The sequence below is a fragment of the Hemicordylus capensis genome, chromosome 15, assembly GCF_027244095.1.
Source record: "Hemicordylus capensis ecotype Gifberg chromosome 15, rHemCap1.1.pri, whole genome shotgun sequence".
In the NCBI taxonomy this organism is placed as follows: Eukaryota; Metazoa; Chordata; class Lepidosauria; order Squamata; family Cordylidae; genus Hemicordylus; species Hemicordylus capensis.
The window spans coordinates 13,108,447-13,122,294 of NC_069671.1; the positions used below are offsets into that span (position 1 = coordinate 13,108,447).

The 13,848-nt window shown below is 47.9% G+C and overlaps 1 protein-coding gene across 19 annotated transcripts in view; it reads right to left on the reverse strand.

The window, feature by feature from the left end:
- The window catches only part of CUX2 (cut like homeobox 2), a 215,537-nt gene that overhangs the window by 179,706 nt on the left and 21,983 nt on the right, over positions 1–13,848 (reverse strand). For 7 of the 19 annotated variants that reach the window (XM_053280267.1, XM_053280269.1, XM_053280268.1 and 4 more), the window contains exon 1: positions 7,873–8,309. The exons of 5 other annotated variants lie outside the window; for them this stretch is intronic. In XM_053280267.1, the coding sequence (XP_053136242.1) occupies positions 7,873–8,058 (186 nt within the window). In that variant the 5' untranslated portion in view covers positions 8,059–8,309. Of the gene's footprint in view, positions 1–7,578; positions 7,594–7,872; positions 8,310–8,408; positions 8,656–13,848 lie in introns of those variants that run through there. 7 more of the 19 variants (XM_053280256.1, XM_053280257.1, XM_053280275.1 and 4 more) reach the window with 6 other exon arrangements.

Genomic DNA, 13,848 nt, shown 5'->3' on the forward strand with positions numbered 1-13,848 from the left:
ATCCTGGTAAAAGAGATGGTATTCTTATAGACCACAACCACCCCATCTCCCTGCCCACATTCTCTCACTTGCTCCACCATGGAGTAACCCAGTGGGAGAAGCTGGGACTAAACCAGGACTAAACTAGCCTCTCCCAACCAGGTCTCCATAATGCACACCCGGTTGGCTCCTTCATCCAGTCATGCATGATCTGAGACTTGTTATGAACTGACCTGGTATTACTGAGTAATAAGGTGAGGTGAGTTGTTTGCACTGCTCTCCAAAATCAAGCAGGTGGTAGGCCTGCTGGAAGGGTAAACAGCAATTAAATTTCTGAATTCCCTTCCCCTGTAATGGCCAACTGACCTACCGGCGCCATCTTCAGCCATGAGACTTGCTGGGTGACTCTGGGCCAATCACTTCTCTCTCAGCCTAACGTACTTCACAGGGTTGTTGTGAGGAGAAACTTAAGTATGTAGTACACCGCTCTGGGCTCCTTGGAGAAAGAGCGGGATATAAATGTAAATGTAAAAATATCTTTGGCGATTCCACCACCGCTATTGGAATAGCTGCTCCAGAGTCATTCCCACCACCACCTCCCCATCTCTGGGCAACCCAAGACACATACCTGTACTAGGCCCAGCCAATTACTAGGCAACAATAATTCTGTAGTCAGCATGAGTCTGCCTTTTAGAAGTCCAAAACAATATGCTGGCCCAAGCCCTTAGACCTGTCACCAAAGAGACTGCACAGCGTCTCTTCCAGTAACCTTCTGGTGACTTAACTTTTGCAAACCAACTTCGGATGTCCTGCTAACTGAGCAAAGAGACACCTTTTAAAGAGGTGAACTTGGGGCCCCCATACCCAAATCCAACTTCCCATGATTGCCAAAACTCAGAGAGCATCCCCTGAACGATCCATTCTTCCAGCTACAACTCTTTTACTCTATTTTCCATTTTGAGCCAGAAGTTTTCAAAACTTAAAGGGACTGATAGCTTATTTACTGCTGTCATCCAGGATAAAGGAGAATTCTGACATGTCGTTAAATGATAACACATTTAGATAAGTCAAGCTGTCATGGCATTTAATGGATGTCTCAACCAGCTGAAATATATGCAAGAATTTATGCACTCCAGAATATCATGTGGAGATAATATTTTAATCAACGTCCCACTTTTTTAAATCTTAAAATTCTGAACAATGAATACTTTCAGTCATGCACTTACACACTCCAGAAGCCTCTAGACATGCAACACACACACACCCCTCCCACTTGACAAAGGAAAAAAGGCATATGATTTATGTCAAAGTTAACAGGATGCAAAATGGAACCTCTGTATATGGAGGCAAAATACTTCTGAATCCCAGTTGCCAGGAAGCAACAGCAAAAGATGACTACTTGCCTTCATGCCCTGCTGGTGGACTCCCATTGGGGCATCAGGTTAGCTGCTGTGGGAAGCCGGACTGGAAGGACTTTTGGTGTGATTCAGCACGGCTCTTCTGATGTTAGTTATAATGGATTAAATATATTTGTAGTGACTAGGACGATATGCAGGTATCAACCATGACAGCCAAGAAAGGAACTTCCCTATTCCAAAGCAGTCTACCTCTGAAATCCATGGAAAAACAAAAGGGGGAGCCGGGCATCTTCATGCCCTGCTTGTGACTGACAAATCCCAAGTATATAAAAGCTGTGCTGCTGGATCAAATCAAAGGTCCATCAAAATACAGGAACCACTTTCCCTCCATCTGGTATTGCTGTACTGTACACTTTTAATTGCATTCTACAGCACTGAATAAATTAACATCAATAATGGAAAAATACAACTATCATACCTAACAAACATTAAAAATAGGTACATGTGGAAGACCGCTTGACTAGAGGACATTATTTAGCCACCAGTTGCCACACAAAATATACAGTACTAGCCAAGGATTGTTTCTGCCCTGCTGGATTAGACCAATTGTCTATCTAGTCCTGGGTCAGGCAGATCAGGATCTACTGGTAGATCGCTGGGATATCCACAATAGACTGGCAAGGGTTTCTGATTCCCCATAGTAGCAACAACTAAGCGGTTTTATTTTAGTTTAGGAAAATGAGGAGTGGATTTTAGTGCCGAAGGACTGAGAGCTCCATTCTGGTACTAATTCCTGAGCATGTGCTCAGAGGCACCCCATTCAGCATTCCCTCTAACAGGGATTCCCAGCTGTTGTTGACTACAATTCCCAGAATCCCCAGCTGCCATGGCTTTTGCTTGTGGATTATGGGAGTTGTAGTCAACAACATCTGGGAATCCCTGTTAGAGGGAACGCTTGACCCCATTCCTTCATTCTATGTCCATTTCCCAAACATCTAATTTGCACCTGGCTCTGCTCTGTGGAACATGGGGTTCTAATCAAAGCAGAGCAGATCCTGCAAGTCTGACGTCTGTCAACTCTGGTCTACCATTCTGTTTCCAACAGCAGCCAGCCTGTGGAAAAGCCCACAAGCAAGTCATGATGGCCCCCCATTGCTGCCTCCCAGCATCTGGTAATCAGGGGGTATACTGCCTTTGTACATGGAGATTTCATTTAGTTTAAAGTGTTCATTCACAGAATCCATTGTAAAACATTAACCAAGCTCTGCAATTCAGCCAATATAGATATATTTCTCTTCATGGCTATTATTCCCAAAATCATCAGCTTGCTGCTCAGAACAGCAAAACACACCCCCAGGAAGCTCACAGGTTTTTTTGGTCCTGGTTCTTCCCCATCATTAAGAAGACCAGAACACACACTGGGCACACAGCTGATAACACAGAACAAATGAAAAACCCCAAAGGAAATGGAAATCCAAACACGCATAAATCTGGTTGTGCAATTATTAAAAAGCAGTACAAGAAATAAGACATTAGGAATGTTACACTATTAGGCCATCACCTAATGAAATACGCCCAGCATAATCTCAGAGAGAATTTTTATCTGCCCTCATTTCCAAGAGCGCCTGCTGTACAAATGACCGTCGCTGTGATCAAAGCACTATGGGACTATCGTGTTATCAGCATGTATTACATGTGCCCATCCATTTGTCAAGGTTGTCCAAACACCGCCATTGCAAGTCTGGACTGTGTACAAATAAGAACATTTTCCGAAGAACAGCCCATTAGTTCCTCAAACAGCAGTAAGTCAGACTGGCAGAATGGGACTGGCTTGGTTCAGATGCCAATGGAACCACAGTTTAATCCCAATTCCATGCAATATTCACAAGCCTCCGGATCATTTAAGAGGGGCGGAAGTTTTCCACTTCTGTTCTCTGTTTACAGCAAGCCAGGATTTGCCATGATGGCCAAATTCAGCAATCCTGGTTTGTTCTAACCAGAGTTTCTCCACAAGCCAAGGTATAACAGAAACAGAACATTTCCTCCCCTCACATGGATAAAGAAAGAGGGAGGGCACAAGGTTCACAACCACCAAGTAGAATTAGAATTAAACCATGGTTCAGCATGATACTTGAAATGAGCCCATACATGCCTACACAGGTTATGGCTGCAGGTATGTGGTGATCCTGTGGAAACACTGAAAAATTACAGGCCAGGATCAGAACTCCGCTTTTACTTAACGCACAAAGCAAGCTTCTAGTCCTTGTGGAGGCATGCTTGAAATATGCAAGTCATGCCTACAGAGATCTCAGAAGCCAGAAAGGAATGCCTGAATTAGATAATCAGTAGTGGCAGAACATAGCAAAACCAAAATGACCATGCGAAACAGTCAGTGACGGCACAAGAAGAAAGAGGAGGCCACAGAAGAGGCAAAGTGCATTTGTGAGTGGGTGAGCTGTGTCCCACATATTAGATTTCTGAACGAGAAATGGGGAGGGGAGGTGTGGGGGCAAATTACTTGTCTGAAGGGGTGCATACCCCACTCTGGAGATGCCCTTGGAAACAGAGTGATTGGCAGAGTGATTAAGAGGACATTACACAAATCTGTAGAATGCACACAGGACGCAGACTAGCTTTCCATAATGCAGAAGCTAGATGGCCTGCCAGACCACACCTTCCACACCTGAGAACTGGTAGGGTTGGCCTCCTGTCTGAGCCCCAAATCTCATCCAGGCCCAGCTCCTCTGTTTCCAAGTACCAACCATTGCCTCAACCACTGGGGCCTTTCTGCTGGCACTTGGACAGTCTCAAAGGTCAACCAAACAAAATTAAACAGGGCATCATGTAAATGTAATTGTGGAAAGGAGCCATAGCACAGTGGCAAACCACCTGCTTTGCGCACAAGAGGTCCAAGGTCCCATCCCTGGCATTGCCAGCTACAAGGAGCAGGTGTATGTGAGATTTCTGCTAGCAAGACGGACCAATGGTCCGACTTGGCATAAGGTAGCTCCGTGTGTTCATTTGTCAGCCGCAGAACCCCAAATGGATCCTGGTAGGATGAAGCAGACAACACACAAGCAATCTCCATCACATTCAGGTACAAGTCGGACTCACCCCTGCACTCACACAAAGCCAGCCTTTTCACACATACCCTTAGGGAAGGGTTTTCTCTGAATACAAATCAGAAAATGCACCGCCATCTTTACAGGTGAGCACCCAACACATCTTCCTGATCAGTCAAATGCTGGCAAATTTAAGCTGTTCGCTCATCACCAACAGAGCACAATGACTCTAACCCAAGACTGGCTTGCCAACCCCCCCGGTGGAAACTTCTCAGGCTGTTGCTAAACTGTCCAACCAACTGCCAAGCATAAAAACTTTGAAGATGTGCACAGTTGCCTCCGTAGCACGACATGCCAAGGAACGTGCTGGATCGTATCACAAGTGCTCAGGAAAAGGTATAATCCCCTCTCATCAAACCCCCAAACGCCAACAACCGATGGTCAGCCAAAGCTAAACAATCTCCAGCACCTCCAATACATTTAGGCCTGGGGGGGGGGGTGCAGCTGGATCGAATAATCTCCTTAAAAGCTGAACAGTATTAAATTCTCAAACTGCCGATATGTTGTTGAAGCATCAGGAAAATGCACCTAAATTTGTCTGCTCGCTTCTCAAGCATGCTGCACGTTAAGCCTGCTTAATACCCCTATAACTGGAGCACTCTTCTCTTTTGTATTAGCTGTGAGCAGTGGTTTCAGTTCAGAAGCATCAATCCAGTCATGCACCTCACCCAAACAGCGACAACTTTTGTGAATAATTAAAATTCTCTTAATGCCTTTGGCCACCAACTGATCTAAACCAGGGCCACATTATGAATGGAGTAAGGGCTGAAGTGCAGGCACACTGCCTCAGCCAGTATGGTATAGTGGTTAAAGTGCTGGACTAGGACCAGGGAGACCCGAGTTCAAATCCCCATTCAGCCATGAGACTTGCTGAGTGACTCTGGGCTAGTCACTTCTCTCTCAGCCTAACCTACTCACAGGGTTGTTGTGAGGAGAAACTTAAACATGTAGCATGCTGCTCTGGGCTCCTTGGAGGAAGAGCAGGATATAAAATGCAAAATAATTTTTAAATAAATAAATAAATAAATGAACTCCCTTCCACTCCGAGAACTAAGCCTTTTCTACACTGACTGGCAATGGCCCTCCAGGGTCTTTCCCAGCCCTACGGGGGTGGGGGGTTACTAAGGAGTGAACCTAAGTCTCTCCACATGCAGGGCGGATGCTCTACTAAGCTCCCCCCTCCCCGCCCCCTGCTTCCTATAGCAAGAGTGACCTATGCAGAAGGTCCCAGGTTCAATCCCACACATCTCTAGGTAGGATGTGGGAGGGGGGGGGACCCAGACCAAAACCCTGGAGAACTACTGCCAGGGTTGATTTTCTTAAGCTTGATGGACCAATGCTCTGACTCAGTAGAAGGCAGCTTGCTATGTTACTAGGGAGAATCCATAGTCCAAGAGCAGAGCACTTGCTTTGCATGCAGAAGGTCTCCAATTCAATCCTGGCACCAGTGAAAGGCCCCTGTCCAAAACCTGGGAGAGCCGCTGCCAATCAGCACAGACCACACTGAATTTGATGGACCAATGCTCTGACTCGGGTCAAAAGTGGCTTCCTGTGTCCAGATGGTGGCGTGGTGCCGCTTCCTCTCATGGATTTCATGCACCTTTAAACATTCACATGCACTCGCCTGGAACCCCAATTCCCAGAGGTACATACATGCATGCGTGATGCCCATGCTCTATGCATTTCCCACAGCAACCACAATATGCCTACTTGGGCCAAGAGACTTTTGTGAAAGAGCATCAGGCCCAAAGAACCTCTGCTTCCACCCGCTGCTGAAGTTCTCAGGCCCTGAACAACAGGCCTTGTGCAGCAGGGCTTCCGAGACAGCTTGGAACAAATCCGATTCTCCTCTCGCTGTTGCCCCTCTCCACCTGCCATGCTCTTGTCATCCTTCATGTTACAGAGCATCAATCATAAATAAAGAACGGGTGCCCTCGGAGTGCCTAGGTCCGGTTTGCAAGCATTAGCAGGGAAGACACTTACAAACGCCTTCCCCTAACAAACAAGGATGCATGGATGTCCGAAGGAATTTTTCCAGCCAGGGTGGAGGCAAAGTACATAAATACAAAAGTGTACACCCATGGCTCCTCATTAATCCAGCCATTAATCTGAGGGGGGAGGGTACTGCCCCTTCTCCCCCTAAGGACACAGGACACCCATGTATCAGTACAAGCCATTTCAAAACAGAATACAAGAAGGGGGAAGGAAGCTTTATACACAGGCTGATCCTATGTGCATTTACTCAAGAGTAAGCACCACACAGATATAAGTGGGACCAACTCTCAACTCAGCATAGGACGACAGCCTTAGTCTCTTGTCACTGCAGTGGTATAGTAGGAGTTATCTCCACCATACAAATTTCATGGTGTCTTTGATACATTCCCTTAGCCATTAACTAGCAGTAACATCTCCATGCCCCCCCCCAAAAAAACTCAGAAGCCAAATCTTTATATATATACACACACACTCCCCTCTCTGACGTATGCACCTGTCCAGCAAATATGACCAGCAAGCTTTTAAAGAGCTCCATCAACTGCCCTAGAAACACACACACAAGCAATGCAAAACGGGGGGGGGGGGGAGAGCTACTGAATTCAAGCAGATTCACCTGCATCTATGCTATACATTTCTGTACAGCAAAACAATCTTTTTCAAGAGGCAACTGGATGGCTCTTTAAGCATTGCATCAGAATGGCAGGAGAGCGAGGGAGAGGGAGACTTCATTAGGTGTGCCAAACCACCTATAAGCACAAGATTTGCATCTAGGCCTAGTGCATACCTGGAGAACTGACATTCCAACCCACCCGAAAAGAGACAAGGCAGATACACAAATATTCCGAACGGGAAGAAAACGCCGTTTAAGGGACTAATCCGAGCAGTTGTTTCATCTCCCTTATCCCTTTCCATCTCACTTTGAAATATTAACACACACACCCCAAAATACACAGAGAAATCCAAGTACTTGGAACCGTTGGTCAGACACCAAAGGCCAGCCAAAATCGCTTTAAAAGTAAGAATTATTATTGGGTAGTAATAATGCCCTCCTCCGTCATAAAAAACAATTAAGGAGCAGAGAGGAAGGAGCCTTTGGAAAGTTGAAGCCATTATTTTTAGTTTACCGGCTGGGCACTTTGGGAAGATCCAGGTGGCTAAAGCCCCAGTTCCAGGGGAGGAAGCAAACTTTAAGGGAAGGGGCAGGAGGCTGTAGCCCGGAGGAGGAGACCGTCCCCATGAGCGCGTCCCCCCCTCCGCCCATCTCTCCCAGCCGCTGGGGCGCATCAGGAGCCGTCCTAGTTATGGAGAGCACCAGCTCCGTGTCAAAGCGCCCCCTCCCCTTCCCAGAGCTCAAGGGGGGGGGAAGGTGATTGTGGGGAGCGGGGAGGGAGATGCGGGAAGAAGTCCGCGCTCGTCACCTTTGCAGCCCGGAGAAGTTGCGAGCCGGCCGGGGAGGCGAGGTGCCAGGGGGCGGAGGAGGAAGCGGGAGCGGCGGCGGCAGCAGCAGATCCGGGGGAAATTGCAGTGGGGAGAGTCCGCTCCGGTTCCGGCAGAGGAGGAGGCGGAGGTGGCTCCAGCCAAGGGCTGACCGGCGGCGCGTCCATCCAGCCCGGCAATCCGGCTGCGCTCTGGCGGCTGGGGCGCGCGCCGCCGCCGCCGCCGCCTCCTCTCTAGCGCTGCTTCTGGCCGCTGCTGCTGCGTGATCAATGAGTGAACCGAACAAAGAGCAGCGGCGAGGAATCAATTTCTAATACCTATCAATGGAGCGGAGGGGAAGCCAAGCCCAGCTCAGCCTCCCCTCCTCCCTCTCGCCTGCCTTCCCTGCGCGCCTCTCTTCCTCCTCCTCCTTCCTCCTCCTCGTGCGCCCCAAAGGCCCCGCGCGGCGCGCAGCCAACCTCTCCAAAAGAAGCGCCGCGCTGCGCTCTGACGCGCCGCGCGCCTCTCGGCCACGAACCTGGAGCCGCCGGAGATCCAATTGCTTCCAATATTGAACCATCGATCCCGCATCGGCGGCCATCTTGGGGGATATTGAAGAGAGAGAGAAAAGAGCCCGGAGTTCGGGCACCCCCCTTTCTTTCTCCCCCTGCTTTCGTCCTCAGTGGCTGGACGCACAAGCCCGCTTGGGTTGGCGTCGGGCGCCCCCCTGTACCTCCGAGCCCCGCTTCTTCTTTCTCCTCCGGGTTCGCCCCCCCTCCTGCTCTTCTTCCTCCACCTCGATGAGGCTTCAATAATAATCAATGCCCTCTAACAATCGGCCCCCCCGCCGCGCGCGCAGCTCCCCTCCGCTCCCCCCCCCGCGCTTTTTTGCTGCCCATAAACCAGGCAACACAATAAAACACTGATCCATAAATTAAGGACCGCGGGGGTGGGGAGCAAGCGGGTGGTCCCCAGGGCGAGGTGCCAGTGCGCAAGAGAAGAAGCCGCGTTACTGGAGAGTAAACTCCATGGTTTTCAATGGGACTTGCTTCCGAGTAAGCGTGTTTCGGATTGCCCCGGGAGTTGCTTGGGTGCACTCCGACTCCAAGAGAGTTTAGGAAGCCTGTGTGCTCTAGCATTGGTGGCAGCGCCGCGGCCCGATCCTAGGCATGAGACGCGAGTCCCCACTGAGAGTTTAGTGGAACTTACTCCCAAGGAAGCTGTTCCGTTGAGCTCAGCGGAGGTGACTCGTAAGTAAGCCTTAGAACCCTGAACTCGGAAGTCGGCGCCCTTGTTCTCAGTGGAGTTTATTATTCCCAAGCAAGTGCACGTGGCATTCGCAGCCCCGATCCTAGGCATGGCGGTCCCGTTGCCTCTAGAGGAGGGTCGCGGCGGGAGGCGCTGCTTTTTGCGCTTGACTTTGGGATTCTCCCCTAGCAGCAAGCACAGCACACCCCGAACGTATCGAGTGTTGATCGATGGGAATCGGAGAAGGGAAGTGTTATTTACGGGAAAGGGTTTGTAGGCGAGGGGAGCGGGAGCATGGCCGGCTTTAGCGGAAATATTTCGTTAGAAATGAGGAGTTGTGAGGCGTGGCAGAGCTTCTTGCCAGTTTGGCAGGGCCAAGAGGCCCCTGAAGCAGTTCTGGGGCGCAGGAGCTGCCCCTTCCTGCTCCCCGGAGACCCAAGCGCGATTTGGATACCATTTTTGTTTTAAGTGGGTGCCGTTTTCTCCTAAACCACATAGCAGCCTCTCTCAGGTAGGAAATGTCCTCCTCAAGTCCCAACGCTTTTCTGCGTCCCAGCAAGGAGAACGGGCAGTCAATAGCCTGCGCTCTGGCCTCCCGCTGTTGTTATTTACGATAGCGTCATCTATGTGCCTGGCAAAGGAGAAGAAGAAGAAGAGGGCAGGTCCCTGCCCCGGGGGGCTTACAGTTCAACACTTTACGCGGCAGAGAGATAACGGGGGAAGGGGAAAGAGATGGAGGCAGAGGAAAGGAGAAAAGCATGTGCAATTATTTCCATTATATACATACTGAATTATTAGCCGATGGGGACCAAGGGGCTGGCCCCAAAGCTTAATGGGAAGGGTGGGTTTTGAGGAGGGCTTCGAGGAACGGGAAGGCGTGTGAGAGGGCAAATCCAGGCTGAGAGGCAGTTCCAGACATAAAGGACAGAGGCGATTGGATTGCTGCGTGTCATTATTTGTGTTTATATTCTTGTGATAACTTTGGGTTTGTTTTAGTTATTTGGTTGCTTCATGTTGTCGTTTAAGACGCTGTGAGTTACATTTTAAGAAAAGTGTGGTAAATTGTTTATATTAATATGACTCCTGCAACCGGGCAAAGAGGCACCTTTTTAAATGGTGTGTGTCTCTTCTGTTTCTAGCAGGGAGCGAGCGGCTGGCCTTCGCTTAGCAGAGCCTCCCTCCAGTGGCCGTTGCTGGTGTGTCTAGCTGATGCTTCTGATTCCATGATGTGCCCCTTTGGGACCAGGAACCATTTTCTCATTTCTTTCGCGAAGTAAATGGCTTTGAGACCCTCTTTGTTGTTGAAAGGCAGTATGTGTGTGTGTATAATTCTTAATAATACATAATAATAAATTGGAAGGAGCAAGAAACTGGTTTTGTCTTTTCATACTTAGCAGTTTTGCAACATTTGGGGCAGAGTTTCCAGGATGAGAATGGTTATGATTCAAAAGTGCAATATAAACACCATAAACAAACAATTCCCCTGCTGAGCTTTGTGTGTCTCTAACCTCTGACATGGGAGGCCTTCTTTCAGTTACTGGCTGCTGGTTGCAATTACTAAGCAATAGGAAAGCAGTGATAGGAAAGCTCTCTGCATATGCTCAGATGCATGCTTACCCATATGAGCTCCCCTCCCACAGCATCTAAGATCTTCTGATGAGACCATTTCTGCTTTTGGGAAGGCCAGATTAGTCTCGCCCAGAAGCAGAGCCTTCTCTGCAACAGCCCCAATGGTGTGGAACTGGCTCCTGAAGGGCTGTCTCCTCCCTGCTGGCCTTTTGAAAGCATTTTAAAGTGGGGGGGGCAAGCTGAAGCCAAAGGAGGAGGAAGAGGCAGCAGTCAAATAGCAGCACTCAAGGGGCAGAGGGAGATACCTGACCCCTGTCCTCTATAGCAACCCATATGCCACCCTATAAAAGGTAAAGTTGTGCCATCGAATCGGTGTCGACTCCTGGCGACCCTATAGTCCATTTTTAAAGGTCACACCCCTGCTGCAAAAGGAGGGCAGGTAGGGACTTTCTGTAGAGGCTCCCGAACTTTGAAATAATGTAGGAATCTGCTTAGCTCCATCTTTGGTTGCTGTTTGCAGAGCAGTCAAAAGCAGCCTGCCTGCCCAAACGAGATGTTGATGTCTTTTCTGCTCTACTTGGTTCTTTTGAGCTGCCCTCTCCTCTGGTTGTCCGGATGTGCCATTTATTTATTGAATATATTTGTTACATTTAAATCCTACCTTTCTTCCATTATGGGACTCAAGGGGGTTCCCAGACAAATAAGTTGGAAAGACCGTCCAGGCCCTGGGGACCCAGGTGAAGACTGTCTTTCCAAATTATTTGATTGCAACTTGTATGTTGATTATCCCTGATCAAAAAGCCGGATAAAACAACTGTTTGAAATAAATAGGCAAACAGTAGTGGCCAGACACCATTCACATATGGGTGAGGGGCTTACTTATTATCACCCTGAGCACCAGTTCCCTTCATTGGCCCTACATGCCTGGTTCTTCTGATTGGCCCTACCTTTCCCCCAAATGCCAAGCTTGGGCATCAAATGGCTTTCGGTGGGATGAGGGGGAAATGGTTTTAACAGACATTTTTTTCTGGGTGGCAGACATGTTGGACTCCAATGGAACAAGCCCCCTTCAGACACCATAAGACCCTTTATCTGGAGAAGATTTAAAAAATCCCTCCCTGTAAGGGTTATTAAATGATTTACCTATTCTTGTGTGTGTGGTTTTTATTTTATTTTTTGCATTCCAATGAATAATTTAAGCCACTGCTTGTTAACGTCCAAACCAATTATGGCAGGTGATTTACTTTGCATCTTCGGACTCTGTTCACCTCTGCAAGGTTTGCTTCTCCCATAAATTTGTAATTGCCCTAATAATTTCATAGATGCTCCTCTCCCCTCGCAAAAGTCCACTCAGGCAACTTGGCCAAAGGTGCCATCTGGTGGTTGCAATCCAGAATTACAGATCCTAAAAAAACCCCAAACCAATCCCAGTTTGGTCTCAGTGACAGCGAAATATTACATATTAAAATTGGGTCCAGGAAGTGTAAAAAGCTTAGTCACTACCCTCTATCTCCATCCATAGAGGACAAGATCCTTTAACCCTTTTGGTGAAGGGACAGAGTATGCAAGCCCTGGAAGGATCACAGAGTGCTCTATAATATTCCTGAAACTTTCATCCTGTAAAAAGATACCCATTCTGGATTTTCTTCAGATTCTGACCTGGCATCTGCTCCCAAACAGATGACAAGGTGTGTACCTGATTTTAACAAAGACTGTATATATAAAGGAAGATCAAAAATACAATATAAAAAACCATACAATATATTTATTAATTACTATATAGAAACTTCAATCAGCAGAAGATATGCTCAATGATTATACAAAATACAATATTATTCACAATGTATAATCACTGGCTTTAATAGTGTATCTTCATGATTTAAACAAGTGGCAATACACTCTGGTTAACTTGTGGATCCTCTATTGTTGTAGGATATGCCAGAAAACTGAATTTTGCCAAACATGTTTTGACTCATAGGCCATTCACTTTTCAGCAGTTACAGATTCCACTTGAGAAGTGGCAGCAATAAGCCCCCAGATAAGAATATTGGTTCTTGGGAGGGAAATGGATCTTGTTTACAACACTTTGTATTAACAACAAGCTGGTAAAAGGAAGCCACTGATGAAGACTTTTGAATCAGAAAATGTTTGGTGAAAATCACTTTTCTGGCATATCCTAAAAAAAAAAAAAAAAAAAAAGGACCTACAAGTTAACCAGAGTGTATGGCCACATGTTCAAATCATGAAGAGACTCTGTTAAAGCCAGTTATTAAAGATGGTGAATAATAATATTGTATTTTGGATAATCACTGAGCATATCTTCTGCTGATTGAGGTTTCTAGATTACAATATCAATATTGATTAAGTAATATGTCCTGTATTTTGTACCTTTGATCTTCTTTTATGTATACTGGTACCTGGTCCCACCTCATCAGAATCAGACTCTGTGCCACAACTCAGGGCAGGGATTGGGAGACTAGCAATGGGTCCGGTATCCTGAGCGTGCTCTCACTTCATCCCCACATTCTGCAAAGAGCTTTGAGAAAGTGCACTCCCATTTTACATGCTGCCCACAGCATCCACCAGAATTGCACTGCTGTGGCCTTACTCAAAGAAGCGGCTTCACAGTCAGACTCTTGGTCCATCTATCCCAGAGCAGGGAAACAACAGCAGGGCAGGCCTCCTGCCTTCATGCCCTGCTTGTGAGCTTCCTGGAAGTTAGAGATGAGCACGGAACCATAGCGGGGCGGTTTGAAGGCGGCAGGGGTCTCCCTTTAAGAGCGGGGGGAGGGTGCACGCCCCTCCCACCGCTTTTCCCCCATCAGCGTCAATTTTTTTTAAAAAACCATTGGGGAGGCAGCATACCCCCCTGCTGCCCCATTGCCCCCATCTTCCGGATATGACTGGAAGTCGCCGATGCACTGGCGGCTTCTGGTGATATCTGGAAGACGAGGGCAACTAGGAGGCAGGAAGGTACGCTGCCGCCCCAACGGGCTTTTTAAAAAACTGATGCTGGTGGGGAGAAAGCAGTGAGAGGGATAAGTGCACCCTGCCCCGCTCTTAAAGCAAGACCCCTGCCACCTTCGAACCGGTAGAACTGGTTCGGAGGCCCATAAATGGCTTCCGAACCGGTTCCGTGCACATCCCTACTGGAAGTAGCT